The sequence below is a fragment of the Bombus pyrosoma genome, linkage group LG16, assembly GCF_014825855.1.
Source record: "Bombus pyrosoma isolate SC7728 linkage group LG16, ASM1482585v1, whole genome shotgun sequence".
NCBI classification, from domain to species: domain Eukaryota; kingdom Metazoa; phylum Arthropoda; class Insecta; order Hymenoptera; family Apidae; genus Bombus; species Bombus pyrosoma.
Window position 1 is genome coordinate 6398309 of NC_057785.1, and position 21560 is coordinate 6419868.

General features: G+C 40.0%; 1 protein-coding gene across 3 annotated transcripts in view; it reads left to right on the plus strand.

Moving 5' to 3' along the window:
* The window catches only part of LOC122576599 (ecdysone receptor), a 150244-nt gene that overhangs the window by 57914 nt on the left and 70770 nt on the right, over window positions 1–21560 (plus strand). For all 3 annotated transcript variants that reach the window (XM_043747162.1, XM_043747160.1, XM_043747161.1), the window contains exon 3: window positions 13702–14866. In XM_043747162.1, the coding sequence (XP_043603097.1) occupies window positions 14395–14866 (472 nt within the window). In that variant the 5' untranslated portion in view covers window positions 13702–14394. The remainder of the gene's footprint in view (window positions 1–13701; window positions 14867–21560) is intronic.

Consider the following 21560-nt stretch of genomic DNA (forward strand, 5'->3'; position numbering starts at 1 on the left):
AGTAGCTCTTCACGTTTACGTCGGAAGCTGGATGATACACACGTTATTTCAAGACGCGGAGACCCAGTTGCAGTTCTCGATTCGCTATAACGAAGCTGGCGGCCGCCCCGCGTTCCTTCAGCCGAGAAATTCGATACGGATTGGCGAGCGAATCAATTCTTGAACTTGTTCTATCGAATCGATCATTGCGATTTATTGCACGAATTTACAGAGGTCTTTCGAATCCATGATCGCGGTTCAAGGCCTTCTTTCAAGTTCAAGAGTCTTCGAGTCGCGTTTCGTATCGATCGAAAGACATCGAACGATACGCGTTATCAATTCGACGTGATAAGGAGACGCGAAAGAAAAGTTCGTTCTTTATCATCGAATCGCTGTTCCAAAATATTTTGATCAGTTTTTATTGAGAAATAGAAAGTTGGTGAACGATAGGTTACTAACGGGGAAGATTGAAATTCATTTTTAGGTTAGAAGTTAAAAAAAGATGCTCAATATGTTATTGTGAACAAAATGCATTAGAATGTAAAATCCAGCCGCGCATAAAACTTCGTCAAAGAGATTTTTAAAGGTTAGAATGAGTCAAAATATGATTTTAATTGTTATCAGTGAACCGTTGAGATCAAACAGCGAGAGCAGGGATTCTCTTAAAATGCTAACGAGTGTCCTTGACCGTGATCTACGAGTGGACCAATGATGTCGCGACCCCGAGTTATTTTAATATCAAGGGCCCTATTATTAGCGCGTGACCCGATAGAGTCGCTCGTACAAGAATGGAACTTTTCGCGGGTCGACAAATCTTTAACATTGAATTCGAATTTCCCGCCAAATCCCGTCGCGCGATCTCCATTGGAACTTAAATTCTTTCTTCTTATTATTATGTTATATTTACTTTATTAAAGTATACGATATAAAGGATAGAGATATAACGGTTAATGATGAAACTAAACGATGATACTCTTAGTAATCAAAACACGTATTACTAAATTAAAATTCTCAAAATATCTCAGCTTGCACCACAATGATGTTCAGTCAGCCATGTATATCAAAAGACAAGTAGCTGTATTCTTTGAGAACACCCTATATAACGTTTGAGAAGCAACGAATCGCGAATTTCCCGGCATATACACGCGATCCTGTCGTGCGTATACCAGTAACAGAAAATGACAACTAAATCCCGCATGTTCGTTCTTATCTCAAGCTCATGAACGCAGCAATTCCAATCAAATTCCCCTTCCCTCCTTTGGTCCCCCGTCATGTCACGCGTTCGTGTGACTTGGCATTCAGCCTTGTTCTATGAACTAGGTCGATATGTGTGTGGTGCATTGACAGAGAGAGTGGCCGTTTATCTCCGTTCTTCCTTCCGCTTTCCGTCGACTGTTTGCTTCCTCTTTCGACTGCAGCGCCTCTATCGGCGTTTTTGCCGGATCCACGCTTCTTTCGACGCTTTCTTCTTCCATCTGTGCATTCTTCATGACTATACTTTCTTCTTGACAAAATTCCTTTAGTTTCTTTTAGGTATTCATGAGCCAAATAATATTTTATTTGCAACAAATAATATTCTATTTAACTAACGAAAAAGATTAAATTGTGTATTTATTATTAATTCTTCGAATTATCGTCATTACTGTATTGAGAGCAAAACATATTATGTTGTTATTATCATATTAAGAGCAAAAGTAGATTAAGCCACATTTTGTCTGCATATTTAGTAATCGAACTTTGAATACGACTTTCCTCGTCTCTTTATTTTATGTTCTCTTGTTTTCGTTCTCCTTTCTTTGCGTTTGATGCTGTGTCATGTGCTGTACTTTGGTTTTGTGTTCCATTGACTTGCTCCACAGCTTTTCTCACCTTTTTTCCTTCTTCTACTAATTCTACTACCCTGGTAACTTGTCTTTGATCTCCTTTCTTTGCCAACGTCCTTTGTCCGCTACCGGTTTTTCTTTCAACCAGATTTTTGTCTTAATGATCTGCGTTTTTTTGGTCGACCTTCCTTGCTCCTGCTACTTCCGTTTGCTTTGTCCGTAGAGAATCTTCCTCTTTGCGTTTTCTAAATATATTACGTGACGAAAAGTTCTCAAATTCTAAAATATACATATTTTATTCTTTTCAAAATTTTAATGCCCATGCCTTTTTACAAAAGATGTTGAAGATCCGTTTATTCCATAATTCTTATAAACGAACATAATCTAAGATGAATTTCTCCAAACATATTCCTTCCAAATTTCTAATACCATATCGTAATTTTCTCCTTTGGTCTCCATAGTCATCCGAGATTTCATAACCCCTGTCGTAAAAATATGAATACTCTTTTATTAAATTCTGTAAAAAAATTTACAACTTAAGGGGTTGATCGCCATAGTCATCGAAGACTTCATAAGCATTCATGGGGATTTTTCGTTCACACGTTCCCACTCGCATTTTCGTTGCGGCGGACGCGTTCGACGATGGCGTCGTTGTCGGCGTCGCCTCTGCCCTACTTGCAACGCGCATGCACCCCCGTGCAGCCGCGGAATAAACCGAGGAATCGATCCCTCGGCCCCTTCCTCTCGCCTCGAGTGAGCGGCAACACTCCCATGGCTGGTTCTCGTCGATTTTCTACACGGGAAATTCGCTCCCAGTCATTCTCTCCCACGCGAAAATCCATGGAAATTATTCCTAACCTAACCATCATGCTAATAATGGTCGCTCTTTATTGATCTAAACCCTTATAACGCTGTATAAATTCTTGTTTATGAATCTTTTATATGTACGTGTTTCCAGTTTCTCTTTTCCATTAATCTTTTCTTGTTTCAAGAGTTTTTCGATTGTCAAAGTAGATAATAAAATTGAAATATGATCGAGAGGTTAGAAATTGAAGTAATATGGCGGATAAGGAGAATCTGCTGTCTGAAGTTGGTCATTCTAGGAGATGTTTGGTATTTGAAAGAATTTTCTGGTTTTTTGACTTTAATAACCAGGTGTGGTCGATTATGACGTGATATACTAGTCACGTGCGTATTGTTACCAAGAATTATTATTAGAAAATTACAAGATTTGAAGAAAATTGTCTAGGGATATAAATGTTATAAAAAATATAAAGAACGTAAAAGGATATAATACTCATAATAAAGCAATATTTATTTAAAATACATATAAATATGCACTTCAAACTTCATAAAACCACTAGATAGAGGAAGAAATATTAATGTCAAAAGTATTGGCAAACTCCTCGAATTCCCTTTCATAACCTCGCCTAAAAAAAAAAAAAAAAAAAAAATGCAGTCACAAAATCGACCAAAAAGAATTACAAATGAAATAAGTTAATTAAGATTCTTTTTTTGCAATTTCTATTTCCAATGGCCCTTTCTTGGAATCGTTATATGAAAAAAGTGGTCGCGAGGGATGAAAATAGGGAAGTTAGGGATTGCACGCAGTTTGCCGGGAACATTCGCCAGGTTCCATTCACGGAGCATCGATCGAAGCTCTCTGGCGTTGAAGAGAAACCGTGTTACAGGCTGACTTTGCTCAAGAGATTCGCCCAGAGACAAAGTAAAGATTCCGAGTCAGCAGAGCATGTTGCGAGTCTTCTAGCCAATGTACCGCAGGAACGTGGCTCAGCAGTTTCTGCTTAAAGTCTTTCCCTCCCTTTCTGCAACTCCCTTGCCACGATCTTCACTCATCTTACTTTGTTCCTGCAACTTTTTTAGAACGACTATCATTCACTAGCTGTAGAACTATATTTTATTTATCGTTTAATTTCTTTTCCAGAAGCGCCAGTAATAAACTGTATGTGCAATTTATTGAACGTTATGAGTGGAATATTCAGTCAAAATTTGATTAAAATTGCTTTGGGCGTTTTGCAAAAACTGCATCACCAAATTTGGATCTTTGTTAAGCACGATCCTAAACTGTGGTTTCCTTGAAAAATATTTTCTAAGGGTTTCTTTATTGCAGTTTTTCAATTTAAATATTTCCAGTCCAAGTGATTCTCAAATTATGTAACCAAGACCAAGTTTTTCTGGCAATTCAATAAACCGATAATGACGTTTATATGAAATGCCAAATTGAGGAACCTAGTCAATTCTGACAATCTTCTTCGGTATAAAACACTTTTGCCATAGAAAGTCATTATTTATCTAGAATAAAAATCAAATCCCGTGCATAATAACGTTAATTCACGAACAATTAGCTTAAAGAGACTGTAGTTATTACTATAATTAATAAAGATGAAAAATCGGATAATCTACAAGTTTAAGAAGAGAATTTTCTATAATTCCTGCTCTCCCACGTTCACCTCGTTCCCGATTTCAATTCGAACGTTAATTAAGGAAGAAGAGCGTTGGACTTGATTCCGAATGGAAAACAGGCCTCTCTAAAAACATATTTTCCATTCAATTGAAATTTTTCGCCGCATTCCCAGCTAGTTCGCCGTTCTCGCGCCGATATTTTCTCTGGTTAACATGTGCATTCGTTTTTAATGATTATTCTAATTGGCCGATGCGAGGGAACGAATTCTTCTTTGGTTCGTTAAAGTTGATGGATGTTTGAGAATGTCGTTCCATTGCATCTCATCTCCTGACATAACAACTTATGGGTTTCAAAGAATACGTTACCAAATATTGCAATTTTTCTTCTCTTCTAATACCAGAGACATTCATTTTCATTAGCATTTTGAAACAAATTAGACAATCAGCACAATTTGAGAATTTTTAGTGCAGGCAATGTCCACCAATTAAGCTGTCACTTGTGAATTTTTCAGCTACTAAGTTCCCAAATAGTAATTTTGCTAATAATAACCCAGTTATTGCTAATTTTCTAAATATCGATCTATTAATTAGTAATTATCAATTATCTGTCTGATAACCACTTACTTTTTAAAGATATCAATCCACCAATAGTCTGTCGACTATGAAGCACACGTTAATATAGAAAAAATATTTTCGGGACAATTTTGGGTGCGTTGTATTGATAGTATAAAGGGTTAGAGTAATAACAAGAGGTTAACCACAGTGTTTTCTTCTTGCGATGGACCATGAACTTTCAGATGGAGGCTGTCGCGACCTACTTGCGGGTCAGCAGACAGCGAACACGTTTAGCCTGGATTGTGCAAACATCAGACCGCTCATTTGGATCAATGTCGATCCTTATCGACCGTTCGAAAGTGCATCTTGGAAAAGCATGCCTTGCTTCTTGATATCAGCAACAGATAGGAAAATAGCAGTTAGACTCTACTTATATCTATCTCGGATTAGAACAAGGACATTAATTGTTCCCAGGATAATTTAATATTAATAAGAAGAATTATGGTAAAGAAAGTTTTTAAAAATACTGGAAACTATCGCATACTGTCATAATTAATAATCCCTTATAAATAAAGCAATATCAATTTTACATTTTACAAGACCTTTCCCTTTCTCTAATTTTTGTTCATTTTTTCCAATTGAAAATGCACGTTGTAACTATGACGCATACAATACGCTACAGAGTTCCAATAACTTACAATAATCTTATACAATTTTTGTATATTTTAATAAAAAATCATTCTAAGTGCAGAACACTTTTATTGTCCAAATAAAATTCGGTTATTTTTAAATGTCATCATCATTTAAAGATTCATTTAAAAACATATCAAAAGCAAGTCTAAAATTTTAGGTTAGGTTGGCAGAATTCCTATAAATTATTCCATATTTAATCAAACGGAAGTAAATTGCTCCAACCTGACACCTAATTAACTGAACGAGGTTTAAATCACGCAGCTGATGACTCAAAACTAAACAGAAGCTCCATTCAAACGTCTAGCCGGTGTAACGATTACGTAATGGCTGTCGTAACGTGGACGAAAAGGCCTGATATCGGTGGCTCGACGCGATAATCGCGGCCTCGATGTTGGCATCGGGGTCAACGATAGTCAGGATCATCGGTTTCTTTGCTGGATGCAGTGGAAAAATTAACTGACCTGGCTGCGAGCATGATCATCGATGAATCTTCCATTCAGGTCAGATCGACCACTGTTCTCCGCTGTGTTTCGTATTGGCTGTTCCAATTAAATGGACTCGTCATTTTTTTCACATTAGGATTCGCTTTCACGTTTCCATGTAACGATTGTTACTATAAAGTTACTAGATCTATAGGGAAAAGGTCTAGGAACATTAGAAGGTTCCCACGATAAAAATCGTATTGTTTGGGATTCTTATATGTAAAATTTAATCACAGTCGACGATTCATTGCGATTTCATAATCTGTTACTATATCTATAAAGTTGAATATCGAGGCAAGGACTTGGCCTGAAATTAAAATTTCATCAAAGCTGCACGAACCATTGAGTCGGACGATTTTCTTAAGTACCATCCATTTTCCTCAACTTCCACTTCCATCCGACCCATCGAGGTGTTAATGAGTGCTACCAACGTATAAAGCCTACAAACCGAGAAGTTGGTTCAGCAGAATCGCGAGTTCTAACTTTATGCAAGATGCACGTGACCAAAGGAACACGTTCTACTAGGCGGTAAAATCTTTTCTCGGCCCTCTGCGGCCAGAATCCGAAGTCTGGAGTGGCCTCGAAGAGGATCTAACCCAGACCTAACCCAGACCAAGTCGGAGAAACTTGAGACGACGTGCTGCCGTAGTGGTGGCAATGCTTGCAGCGGTGTTGGTGCCGCTGCAGGATCGATCTGATGGCCTAGTTACCAGGAGAGAGTGAGACACGGGCCAACGAGAGGAGGAAGCCTAGGCAGACGCGTATACTGGGTGGGGCGAAACTCGCAGGGTGATTATAAAGAGGGTTAATTCAAATCTCTGATTCTGATACGAATGCGTGGTTAATTTTCAATTTCCGATATTGCTTTTTAATAACCGAATTGAGCGGATTTTTACAAAATTCCTAATTGAGGATTTCAGTTTTATTTGAAATTTTAATAGGTGGATCTAGAATTATAAAAACTTTTTAATAGATTTTGTATGAGGATTTGATGTGCCTAAGAAGCCTTCTCCCTAAGAAGATTTTGAAGTTGGTGGAAAATCCCTAAAAAGGTTGCGAAGTCCGTATGAAGTTTCTGGGGATATTTTCAAGTGCACGTAATATCCCCAGGAATATTTAGTAACCTGCAGGCAGTTCCTACGAAAATTTCAATAAATTTTCTAACTGAAATTTTCTAACCTCATATTTTTCATATATCAAACAACCTTGTTACATTCCTTCTCCTTACATTCCCCAATAACAGCTATACTTTTTACCATCTAAACATCCACATAATATAAATATTTCGTCAAAGAGTTTCATCTCACGGGAAGATTCCCCGGGTCATTTTAGTCTCAGCACAATTTCCGCCTCACCCTATAGAGATCCAACTATGGCGTCTTTTCGAGATACGCCACACGCCGCTGGGAGGCGCGGTGGTTGGGAGAGAGAGTCTCGACGCAAAGAGGGTTGCAGGGTGGTGTTGATCGGATGTTGTAGCCGGGATACGAACCCTGGAGCGAGGACAGGCATTGACCTAGATGTCCTCTCTCCGCTTTCTCCATCCTCGTTCGCTGACTATATCCCTGCAGTCCTGTGTGCCTCTTCCTAACCTCTCGTTCAACTGCAGATTCTGGCCCTGGGCTGGCTCTCTTCCATCAACCTTTCTTCTTCTCTCTTTTCATGACGTTGAAACGTGCAAGCAATCGCTGCAGGATATTCCTCGTATACAGGCAAGGTTTTCATACTTTTGATGATACGGTAAGATTCCTGATCTTCGTATTGATCCATGGATGGTTCTGTGATTGGTTGGAGTTTTGACTATGATCTTTGGTCATTGAAATGAAATATTAGGTGGAGTGATTTTAATGCAAATGAGCGTTAACGTCCATTCTACGAACGTGACGTAGGTTCAGACGCTTGCGTTCAGACGTCCTTAACTCTACAGCCTCTGCCCATCGAATTAGAATCACACGCAGAACCTTCGTGACAACCTCCTCTGACATATGAACAAATACACATGAAAAAATACAAAAGAGAAGAAAAATAATGTATAAAGATTAAAAATTGGTCATTTTGACTCTTGTAATCCCAATATTAAATCTTACAATTTTAGACTAATTAAATTAAAAACTCGATATTCCAAAATTGACAAAAATCAGTATAGGAGGTACAGTCCATAAAAAGTGGTACAAGGGATGAGAATAAATGTGTGCAGACAGGGTGGGTCGAGAGGAAAAGGAAAGAAAATGATGCTAGAAATGCAAACAGGACATCTAGGTCAATGCCTAGCCAAGCTCTAGGATGCGGATCCCGGCTGCGACCTCTGAGCAATAAATCCCTCCTCCCTGCAACCCCCCTCATCCAGACGAGCCATGAACCTTCGACGAGCTACTGGAGGATGCAGGAGGAGGATCGCGTCCGTGCCTGTTACTCACCACAGAAGCGAAATCTACCTTTGAACCCTCCGCATCCCAGAAAAAATTGAAGACGAGTGGTTCTATTTCTAAATAAAAATAGCATTTACGATAAAAATAGTTAAATGGTGAAATAGTTTCGTTGAGACAGAATATGAAATTCCTGCGTGTGACCCCAGATGGATCGTCAGAGACTGCAGCGTTAAGGATGTCTGATCACGAATGTCTCGACCTACTTAGCAATGTTACTTCTTCTTTATCAATTTTGGAATAATCTCTTCAATTTTATAGAATCCCCAGTTGATGCACGATAAACGTAATAATTTTTGACTAAAATAAAAGCTTTTATGCAAGCCAAGATTTTTAATTCCGTCCAAATGAATCGTATAATTAGACCTCACGTAGCTCTGTTCTAAATTAAAACAAGCTTCACGATTCCATGCAAACTCGGCGCTGGTTAATTCAAATTAATCCAGACACACGTTGTTAGCTCTATTCGCCGAGCACACGCGTGAATTACTTAAAATTTTGTGAAAAAATTCGACCACTCGCCCTGCTCCTATTCATCCCCATTTCATTATTATACTTGTGACAGCGTCATTTTTCTATCTTAAATCCTATTCTGCTCGTTATGCTTGCATCCCATTCTGATTATTATTTTAATAAATTCAAATAATAAAAATTACACTTTTTTCTCTGAATCAAATGGATTCTGTAAACTTCTTCGTATAAAAAATACAATCGAGTTCGTTAAACACTATATTTTACTGTAGTAAAAATTTTTGCCAAATCTTTGAAACATATTTAAAGAATATATTTGATATATTACGAAACATTGATTTTGTCTTACAATTTTCTTATTTGTTTTCTCAATTTCAAATATGTCTCGGAATTTCTTGTCATTTTCTCTTCAACTTCACTGTGAAAAAGTGTTTTCGTGAGCCACTATAGCTTCAATCACCTTCATAACTGATTATATCATCGATTTACTGTCCTTCATAGGAAAGCCACCATTCATGTCAACATTTCTGAACCGGAGCTAGGATTTTGCTCGATTTAACAGCATTAACACGACAAAAACCGCGAGGGGCTACCTGTTGATATACTATTTCGCGTGGCGCAACGCTGTTCCCGGTTGCCGTCGTGCAGGCGCGATTTAACCGCGCATTCAATTTGCGATTCGACGCGCACGTCCAAGCCTCCGACATGAATTCAATATCCGTAATAATATCCGGACGTGCTTCGATACCGACGACGCCGATGTGTTTCTCACCAGCTTTTACGTTGAAAACGAAATAGCACCGCTAGAAAAAGGGACCGGGCTCTCTTCAGCCGCAATTATTGGAAATTGAATACCGCACCGGGCTGGCTTGGTTTATAGCGAAAAAGGAATTCTACGATCAGGATGAGGTTGGAATATCGCTTGAACGAATATCATTTAGAAAATGCTATTGTGTATGAAGGATCGCCAATTGTTCTGCTGGAACTCATTGTTCTCATCATCAGTGCCAACCGAACTGAAAGAATATTTCCGTGAGAAAATGAATATTTCCAAAAATCAAATGGAAAGATCAAAACGCAGGTTCTAAAGAAGGGATAGAGAAATGTGAGAGTGTCGCGAAAGGAAGGTAGGAATTGGCGAGCGACCATAGTGGGGTGGGTCAGGGTTAGTGTCGAAGGTTAGGCTGTCCCCCTACCCAGAATCCCCATGAGTTCAGCGCCAGGGACAGGAGTAAAGGGGCGTACACTGTGATTGGATCGATATTTTACTAGCTGCACAACTACTCGCACGATTTTCGTACCCTTTCGTCGCACTTTCTGAACTTCCTAGCTCTCTTGCCGAGCCTGCCCCGCCAGACCTGCTCACAGAGATCCATCCAATTTGCATACTACATGCGGAGTCTTCTCACACTTTGCAAACCGGATTTAAGACCTTTTTTTATTTTGTCTGCGAGCAGTTGATCCGATGCAGTTGTTGAATCATTTTTTTAAATGTTATTGATTGTGCGGCGTCTGGAATTTGTATTTTTAATTTATTTTTAGGCTAACTTATACTTGCCAACAATTTGTCATTAATTCTCAACTAAAGTAGAGTTTTCCATCGAATGACTGATGTTACTCCCGTTAATTAGCGAGGACCTCGCCGTCGAAGCTGATTTAGTAATTGAACCGCGTCCAAATATTAGGATCACTCCGAGTGTCATCGCCGATGCGCCATGTCCGACTTTAATAATCGATTAGTCGTGCCGCAACGACGTGCAGAGCAAGCTTGGTCGTTCTGCTGGTGACACACGGCCTACCAGGCTGCTATTGTCAGAAGTCGGCCGTGCGTGTTCCAGATGACAACGGTGATTAATAAATCGTTGTTTTCGGGTACACGGTCTCGACTGCACTGACACGAGCGATGTACTGGCCGATAGATCAGGCCTAGGATACAGGAACCATGATCTGTCGTTCATACAAATCCTCAACAAACTCCAAATGCGTCAGAATCCAAAACGGAATACCAACAAACGACATTTTCCATAAAAATAATTACAACTAGAAAATAACCTGCGCTTCCTTCCATCTCCAAAAAGACATTTTGCATTTCCAAAAGATACTTTGTAATTCTTGCGGAGCTCCTGGTCCAAAATTGAGAAATCTCAACTGCAGAAGTAAAAACTCAGATCTGAAAAATGTCATAACATATTCCAAATGTACGAATGGAATACCAGTAAACGTAACAGGCCCGTTATGGAGCCGCGAGACCGAGAAGGTGGTAGGGAAACGACAGGTAAACAAAAGAGGTTAGAGGGGAGCCGAGAGGGCAGACCTGGTCGCAATCGGAATTCTCAGTTGTCTTTTTGGGGCCAGCCAAGCCGGAGTTGCGTAGAAAGTCGCAGACCCAATCGTTCTGTCTTGTCTCGCCATTGGTCATCGTTTCAAGGCCTATGGATCGCCATGGTGGGGACGGTTTGGGCAACTGCGTCGCACCATACGACTCGTCTCCCCGAAACGCTCGTTCCACGTCGATTCGCTAACGTTCCTGCCCGCTGGTTTTCGCATTTGAGGATTCCCGCCGCGTTTTAGTTTCGTTTCGACGCTGTTTCGGACAGCCTAGATGGCGCAGCGATCGCTAAATGCGTTTGTCGCGGTACATTCGATTTATCGAAGCTGGAAAATCTACTTTTGTTAATTGTTGCTGTGGTTTTACAGAGTTTTCGTTGCTGTTAAATCTCAGTGAAGTGTGATTCAGATTGGATAGTTGCTTTTTAAAAATCGCTATGGTGGTTGCATAGTTTCATCGCTGTTACCGTTTCCAGTGAAGTGCACGATGAATGAAATTAATTTCTCAGAAATAAAAATAAAATTCTCTTCTCTGCTACTCGTAGAAATAATTGTTTTAATTTCAAGATAAAAAGCTTCTGCAATTGTGATTTCGATGCAATTTTGAAAATATTGGTTTCAGGTAGTTTGAAGTTATTTTTACAGTGAAGATTCGTGATTTGTGATAGTTTCAAGTGATCTAAACGCGTTATAGTGATATTGTCGAATACCAAACAAGAATCTTCTCCTTTTCCTTTGAAAGAAAAAAAACCTGTGTCGCAGTGAATTTTCAAGTTGAAAACTTCTTGAAAAGAAATAAGCGAGAGGTAATAGTCTTTCACTTCGAATTATATAGAATATTTCGCCTGGCACAATGTGATTACGGCAATTTATTGCAGTTTTAACGGTTTTTACGGGCGAATTGTAAAAAGCGATTTGCCCACGTGACCAGCAGCGACTTTCACTCGTCGTTACTTGATAAAAAGGCGTCCTACTACCGACACAGAGCATCCTATCAATTTACAATTGCATTGTTTCAAGCGACGTGTCTCCGGGACGCAACTTCTGCGTTGTCGTAATCCTCCTCTTTCTCAATTGCTCAATTTCCACGTGACTCTGCCGCGTTGAACAACCGTCTGCCCTGTCAGATGCATCCCGACCCTCTTATTCTCTCACTTGAGACATTTAAACCACTTGCCATATCGTCGTCCTTGTATTTTAAAAGTTTCAAACTGTATCTTAAAAAAATGATTTAAAAAGTAAAGCTACATTTGTCATTAATATTTTTAATTTTCCTGCTATTTTATTTTATGTACGGATAAATAATTTCTCTCGATGTTTCATCGATTTATTACGAAATTTAGCTGAGCGATAATTTATTTCGTTAATGGGTCCTGTCATTTTTACTAATTTTAACTAGAAATCTTTGTTATAAATTTTCGTTAAACTAAGAATTCTATTCAGAATTGCCTGACAATTTTCTCCATAATTTTTCCAATTTCTTCTTTTTACGTTCCGTTTCGTCTTCCTAGTCGCAAATATCCTCTGTGATCGCATAATTCGGTGAACCGTCGCGATTGTCACGAGCTTGCAAGAACTTTATTGGCACTGGTGGTCGCTTTTCAGGCGACGGAAAGTTTAGATCAGAGGACCAAGAATATCCAGCTCCCGTTTCATTGCTGCTCGTCCGATCGTTCAAGCGTATCATTACCCACGATTTCTCCACGCAGGAGGAAATTGCGTGGCGTCGATCGAGAGCCGTTCTGAAGTTCCTCTTAGACGTAATGACGTGTCGTGTGCACTGTCTTGTACAGTATATATACACATTTCTTCTGGAACCTGTAATTTCCAAACAATTATGCTTTTTTCCAGCCGTTTCACCCTTTTTTACGGATTAATGACGGCTGGCGAATGATTTGAAAATAGAAATTTTATTAAGACAAATTCTATGTTAGAGCAATGTTGCGTGAAATAGAACTTTTCTATTAATTGCTCGCTAATTCCCTATTAACGTTCCATTGATTTTCACTGATTTTTCCATCAGCCCACCATTGATACAGAACAAGCTGTGGCTTTTACCAAGTCAGTTTATGTTTATCGATACATTGAGCATCCTGAGGGGCGTGAAATTACACGTATCGCGTCCTTCTCAGACAATCTATTGAGATCCGTTAACGATAAACCGAATGATCATGTTAATGGATAATGTGGTAGCCATAACGATTGAAATGCAAATTCTGGGTACACTGAACCTTGACACTTCTAATCTTATTTCCAGCGCGGGAATTATTACGACACACTGTTAATTATCTTGTGAGATCCCGTGGCTATGAAAAGTATGAAGGAAACCAGTTTGATAATTTTGTAGCGACCGTAGCTTGCACAGTTAGAGACTCTTCTATTGTACATTTAGAAAAGTACAGCTCCTGGCGTCTGCTTCGTTTCTACGATTCAGACAGAAAAACAATAAAAATTGAATTAATCCAACGAGACGTAATCCGACAAGACTTTGACTGACCAAGTCGTTATCTTCTGTTGCAGATACCTCAAGACAGCAACGGGCGACGATCCGACTCGACTAGCATGCACCTGGGCCCGCGGTTCGAGGCGCACTTCAAGATGCGGTAGAGGAAGTCCCTCGACGAGAGTCCAAAAAGCAATCGGTGCAACTAATTCGAGTCTCGTCCTTTGTAACCAGAGCATAATCGCGTGCATAATAGCAGTTAGATTAAGAGGCTTGGACCCAAGACACGCTCACAAACCTACCAAACGTAGGACAAACTTGGGTCTTTCTCTTGCAATCCCCGTACGAATCCAAACTCACAGAGCACCCATCGGCATCCAGGGGACAGAACCCAATTAAACGAGCCTGGGAGCCTCTGACGACGAAAACCACTGCCTTTCAAGCCGCCAGGTCATCGTGAACCCCTTAAACAAGCGAGCCAAACCGCTTCAAACCTCTTCAAACACCGTCAAAACTCGACAAACCACCTCGAATTGCATCAAAACCATCAGAAAATTGGGAAAAAGGGTTCACGAAAGAGATTAGAATCTCCCTAGGGGACTTTAAGAGGCAAGTGAACAGAGGTGAGCAGAGGACCCGTCACGGTGGCCAGCTTAGTGAGCGGCAACGTAGCGGTGCGTTACGATGAGGCGTCGGGAGTGGTTGGCACGGGGGGTGTCGTGTTGGCAGCCACTTCCAGGTTAGCCACTGCGGATCCAGCGACGTCCAGCATGGACACCAGCGACTCCAGCATGGACACGACTAACGGAGGCTCGAATACCGGGGTAGCAGGCGTCGGAACGATCACCTCTGTGGTGGCTGGAGCCGCGTCCCTGACGCTGGTCAAGGCCGAGACGCCTGAACTCCTGGCTGGAACGTCCACGACGTCCTCATCGGTCGCGGGCCCGGTTACTGCGGCCGGTGGCCTGTTCGCTGGGATCGCGGCGGGTAACAAAAGCGCCAGACCTGACGACTGGCTAGCCGCGAACAGCCCAGGTTCGCCGACCGCCACGCTGCAGGGCCAACACGTGGTCTACACGAATCCTCAGCAACAGTTGACCGAGTCGCAGCAACAGCAACCGCCTCTCGCTCATTCCAGCCCCTTGGCACATCAACAGCAGCAGCAGCCCGGTAGCAACAACGGATACGCCAGCCCTATGAGCACCAGCAGCTACGATCCTTACAGTCCCAACAGTAAAATAGGTAAGTGGAGTTCTTGTTATTTAGGAATTCCGATTTCTTTATTAAGAGATGGAACATCTTTTGGAGAGTACTGCAGTTAGTTTCATCAGAGAATAAATGATATATATTGATAAAATGTAGTACCGAGTTGCGCAAGTTTCGAAGCTCTCAATCTTCGATATCGTTGGGTTGTTTATCACTGTTAGAGAGGCTAGCTTCATCGAGGGTCCTCAAGCCAATGAGACCAACGAAGCTATCATCATTATCATTATCATTATCTCGACAGCTTCAATACTAATAATATGTAGTGCAGTTCTGCTGTGTTGCCACAAAATTATTCTATGCAGAAGTTATGAGAAGTTCTCAAACTGCAGAAGCAATCAATCTCATCTCTTCTGAGCAATCCTCAACCTTCGAACTTGCTAAAAGAAAGATGACACGTGTAAATCCTGGCGAAGACGCATGACCGAGGAACGCGGGACAGATGAGGAATTCAGTGCACGCGTTCGCGTTTCTTTCTGTTGATGGCGCGCGCGTTCTGCGAAAGAGAAAAAGAGAGTGAAACGTCGACCAGCTACCGGATGTGACGTCACCGGCCACGTTCTCCTCTCACGCAGACTTCCCCCGTCTCCTCTGCCCTCTCTTCGTCCACTGCAGTCGTTGTGTCTCTCGTGTCCACTTCCGTCAATCCAAGTGATTGCTTGCACTACTGCCATAGTGCACCGCTCTCTCGCGTGCCAGCTTCGATGCACGCGAAGCTTCCAGGCGATCGCGATACAGACTACGATGGGCGCCGATGATAAGCACGTTCAATTGCCTCTTGGGGGTGGACGTTTGTTGTCGAGGTCTTGGAAATTTTCTGAGTCAAGTTGAACGAAGCTTCGATGAAGATTAGGTTAGGAAAACAGATACGTAGTTGAGATTAGTAGAGTAAATATGTGCGATTAAATACTTAAATGTATATTAAATATAGCATTCATCAGTATGTTTCTCTATTTCACATCGACACATAAGACTCGTCAATGAAATATAATTTTTGAAATATGATTTTCTCTCATGAACGACTAAAGCTTCTAGCAAGAAGATCTTAAAGGAGAATTATTTGTGAGGTTAGGTCAACATTTTAGTGGACATTTATCCGGTGGATCTAAGGAAATGAATTTCTAAGAAAATATAACCGATTAAAGTTTTTGATTAGGAGGAAGCACAAAATTGAGAAGCTTTAATTTCAATATTCTTTCACGTTGGTGAAAATATTTAGATAATAGATTCGGCAGCAAGATGTCGCATTCAGAAAAATTCCCTAAGGTAGAAAGTAAATAAAGAATTTTAAAGAATTCCTGTAAGGTCTTCAGTAGCAACTAAACAAAGGATAAATGAGAGACGCAGTTGTCAGGAGAAAATTTAGCCGTGGTTTCTGAATTCAGGAAATTCATGCGCCAAATGAGAACTTAACAGGCTGACTTAACCTCCTCGCTTCTTCTCCTCGTTGAACGAACGAAACTCCTGGTCTGATAAATAGTCCGATGGACTATAAAAGGAGTATTATCTAACGTTAATGAAGGTTTTTGATATCAGATAAACCGGTTAGGTGAGCTTCTTCTACGGTTGTAAAGTGTAGTTCTAAAAATGTTCATTAAACTTTTATTCAGCCAATTTTATACTATATAATAATTTTATAACAATAAAGTTATTTTTAAAAAACGTTAGAAAAGAGATCTCCAAATATTTCTGAAAGAGAAGCCACAGTTGATCAAATAGCTAATGAGAGCTGTGTCTCGAGGCGATTTAAAAATAGGGTTGATTGTTATATTTCTGTGCCCAGCGACATGTGCTAATTGGCTGCTTTTACCATGTGCAGGGTGCAACTTTTTCTCCCTTTTTCCTCTGCTGGGGTTACGTATTCCAGCGCCGCGTCGCTAGTTTTATTAGGCCAAATTATCGATTGTCGTCGTTAATAACTTTTCTTCGCCGTTAGCCGCGAGAAACGGTTGAATTTTTCTGCAACGACTATCTCATCGCAATGATTCATCCTTTTACTTTCGGTCTTTGTTAATTAGTCGCGCGCCAGCTCATTTCATTGATAAATTATGCCTCTGGTAATTAGTCGTTATCAGTAAAACTTGACTTTTCACTTAGAATTTCCGTTTCTTTCCTTCCTCCTCCTTACTCGTTTTTCATTAATCTCGTTTAATTAACTTCTTTTTGCAGTTGGAAGGTTGGATTTAATCGTTCGTGGTTTTTAAAGAGAGATTGAGGTTAGGAATCTCAGATGAGATACGCCGGTGAATTAACTCTTTACACCCTGAACATTTTTTGAAGCGCCACTCCCATTAACATACTATCAAGTTATTTTACTTTATTTATAAACAGTTGCAGAGTTTTTTTTTAGAGAAGAGTTGGTCTAGGGACTTTCGCTTCTCTCTAGGATACTCTAAATGCATGAATTAAGTAGTAGAACAGCTGGCATGTCCCATACTAATTTACCACAAACAGTATGTTCTATTTAGTCGCATTTATGTGGGCTGTAACATTAATTACGAAATAGAGCCCATTATCGGAGGGGTTCTAAGCGGTTTTTGGTGTGATATGGGTATTTCGTTCGCGACTGTTGCCGATTGGACCCGCATCACTATGACAAACGGCGAAAGATAAGCGATGCTCGCAAATATTTGAAACGATTTCCATAATGCACACCTTTCGACGAGGGGCATTTATCTTTAGATCTTCTCAACGTCGCGAGAAATAAACACGATGAATTTGAGGAATTTTAAACCTTCCCTTTCAAAAGTAATGAATTTGAAAGAATGAAAAAATTCACTAAAGTCCTAAAACAATGCTACAAAATAATCTAAGCAATATATTCAGAAAATTAGATCACACCTCACAAAGGCAAAGTCAAAAACAAGACGGGCAATATGGAAGAAAGAAAAGTGACAAATTCGTGGAAAGCGAGGATCTGCCCAGGTGAGGTTAACTGCGCGTATCCATCCAGCGTTTCCATTTTTTCCACGGCCCCGGAATGTGTCTGAGAACCCACGACGGATTTTCCAGCGGCTAATAGCGGGTGGTACTGTGTGAATTGCAGCAGGATGCAGATACGGCCTTGAGTGGCGATACATGAACGCGTGCGTGCGCAGTGCACACGGTTCGCGTGAGCAACACGCACGGAGGGCTGTGCTACTGATGGGATCAAGTTCAATATGAACCAATAAATGCGAATCAGTCCGCTGTCCAAGATTCATTTCACAGGATCCGAATAGTAATCGTAAGATATAATACTTCAGTTGTTGTAATTAACAATTTGCCTTCAACAACAACATCAACGCTGGAAATCGTAAATAGCAAACTCAATATTTGGCTCATATGTAATCCGTCTGTGACTTTGACAATTCTACTTTGGAATTATCACATGTTAATTTTGTGAGACTGTATCGAACTAACGGGACCTTGAACTTTTTTTTGGATGGTCACAATGGAAGCTTAATACTTTGACGACTGACACTAGCGCCACACGTGCGTTAAATAGTGATGGGATTAAGTTCAATATGTACTGATAATCACGAAACAAATCCAGCACTCAAGATTAATTTTAGAGTGTCGAGATGCCACTCATCCACTCATGGAGTACTTATTGTATTTCTCAGATCACTGGCAAGGGATCCAAATTTGTCATATTTGCATTTAAGTCTACTTGGGAGTACCGCTTCTATTTTTAAAACACTTATGTAGGATTCCAATCTTGTCAGTTAGTGTTCCAACCTACTTGCGAAATACTTGAGTCCATCAGTAGCTTCACTCACTCGCATGCCAATGGAAACTGGTAGTTGTGTGCGGTTGGCGGCCATGTATGTTGCAGGCGAGGTTAATACTACCAGATAGAGTAACGTGTATACTGCGCGTTATTTAGAGCTTATACGTTCTGCGAGACGTCAGAGTCGGGGATCGGCTGGGAAATTGATGCTTGCCCGGCTGCCTTTCGCTCTTTTTTAGGAGACATCCGTTCTGATGCTTGTTTTGGGAGTTGTTCGTTGGTGGGGAAATATGTTAAGGAGTAGTAATATGGCCTGGAGCTGTTGATCTCTTGAGAAAGGTGTATCTTGATTTAAGATTATAGTTCTTCGATATATCGTTGCCTACACATACAGGCGTGACTAGGTTAGGTTAACTTAAGTTGTTCTCATAGTGACCTACGAGTAATTAACGACTAGATCTACTTTCATGAAAGTTTCTTTAATATTAAGGATCAGTTGATTAAATAGAATTGTGTATGAAAGAAATTCGATTATAAGCAAATATAGGAGCCGCCTAAATACATAAATATACTACACTGGAAAGAAAATCACAAAAAAGATTGCAAAAAGCGTAAGAAAAAAATATTCAAGAAATGCAAAATGTAATGCACATTTTTAGAAGGATAACATACAGCATATCTATGTTATTATCCAGAGTCCCAAAGTTTACGAGCTTTCGTCTGGTTTTCAACTAGCAGCCTTCACGCGTCGATACCTGAGAGGCGTGATCACTGATGATCGCGTGATATCGACTCATGCGGCAGATTAGTGCAACAGTTACGTAAATGCACTCGCGCCACAGAGTCCCTCTCTGTCTCTATCCATATATAACGTATTACAAAAAGCGAACAATATTCATAATGCTAGATATCAGGACAATAAAAAACATTCATGTTCATTGAAAAAAATATGTGTCATTTGAGACTTATTTTTCAAGTTATAATATTTTATTTATATATTTATCTACGAATTAATATCGAAATTAGGAAACCGATAAACCATAACTTTTTATCCCATAAAAAATACAAAATGTGAAATTCTTGTGATTTTCAAATATCGTCCACATTTTTGTAACACCCTGTACGTGTGCCTCCGTAAGTGTGAAGCGGCGCTGATGGGACGAGGTTAATGACAATATGTTGAGTTGCCACGGTTCCTCCCACGCATCGACTGCACTGGCCCATATAATTATTATTCTGACTCGTGCAGCAGACACGCACACACGCGTCCAACCATTTAATTTTCCATCGCTGAACGAGCCGTTTTTGCGCGGGAAGGTCTGCTCCTGGTATCCGGTTATTTCGTGCTGTTTATCTCTCGCGTATTCGTCTCTTTCTTTTATAATGCTTCCTCCTTACTTAGGTTAAGTCTCCGACTTTTTGCTTGAACAAGTGGACCACTGATGCGTTTCTCGTTTTACCAGATCTTCCGTGGATGATGGACTTTTAAGTTGGAAATAATTCCTTGGATATATACTTACCTTTCTTTTAGGTTGTGTTAGAATCTTTTTAGGTTATGTCTGTGTTATTTTAGTTTTAGAGATTTGAACCGTTCTTCGTGTTGGTTCTTGGAATTTGAAGATTTTCTATGGATTTTATGTTTCTGATTATGGTTATAAATGTAACTCTAATTACGAACATAAATGTAATTTTAATTGAAATTTGACAGTATCTGTATAACTACATTTTACCAAATGTCGAATGTGATGAATCGTGAAGAGGAAGAAAACAAAACATAGAGGACATCGAGTTTTTTGTTTTGATGTGAGATTATCTTCATAAAATGTTATTCTTATAAATGTCAGCTTTTCTAGCCCTTTTTATTGAAGAATCTTAATGTCAGTGAACATTAGAGATCAATTATTGAATGAAACAGTTTCATGGAAAGGCTATTTTTATTTTAAAAGAAGAAGAAAATATCTGTTAGTGGTTGAATGAAAATTGCAGTTGCAATCTTGAAAGCAATTGCACAATGTCCTTCGATGATCCTTCCGGTGACCTTCCGTTGGTGTTTCCGGTCTGTATCCGCCTCTGGTTTAGAGAACCGGAAGTCACGCTGGAGAGCCGCTCGCAAAAGCTCTGGTGGGGCGTTGCAAGCTGGGGACCACGCAGATGAAAGTACATTTCCAACCTCCGGTTTTGCACTTGCATTTGACATCTATTCACAGACAGATCATGCTTCCAAGAACTTATCTTATTTCCTCTTGGGGAACATGATTTGATTCAGTATAAAACATATTGAATTAATAGTAGAGGTCGTATGAAATATTCAATTCAATTTAAATTATTCCTGGAACCTTTCGAAAAAAGATCAATCAATTTGAAGTGAAAACTTTGAACGAAAACTTGGATCACATCCAAGTCATTTGCGACAATGTTTCTCAATCGAAGTCTCCAACAAAGGCCAAATATTCAATTAAAATTGCTGGGGCCGTCCAAAAAAATTCAATCTATGTCAAGTTAACAAAACTTTTAACCGTCATATTTTCATCCTCGATAAAAAAAAATGTCCCAATCAATAGTAGAGGTTACATTTTCCAACAAGGATCAAATATTCAATTGAAATTGCTCGTAGAAAAAATCCTATCATCAAAAAAAAATTCAGTCAATCCCAAATTAAAATTTTGATTCATTATATCGGCAAGTGAGTCGTGGAAAAATTCCTGAATGGAAAAATTCTAGAATCCGTAGTAGAGGTTAAGTGGTAAAGTGTGGCGTCACGACGCAATTTTAATGCTCGATAGGAGCACATAGGAGAACATACGTATCGTTGACATATCCGCACACCGGCGAGCAGACATCTCGTCGATATGCAACGTGACCGAGGAGAGAACATCGGGACATTCTATATTTACCAACGGTTCACTTATCAGCCGCTTATCAACGAGACAGCCAGAGGAGGCGACTCGCCTCTCTGTACTG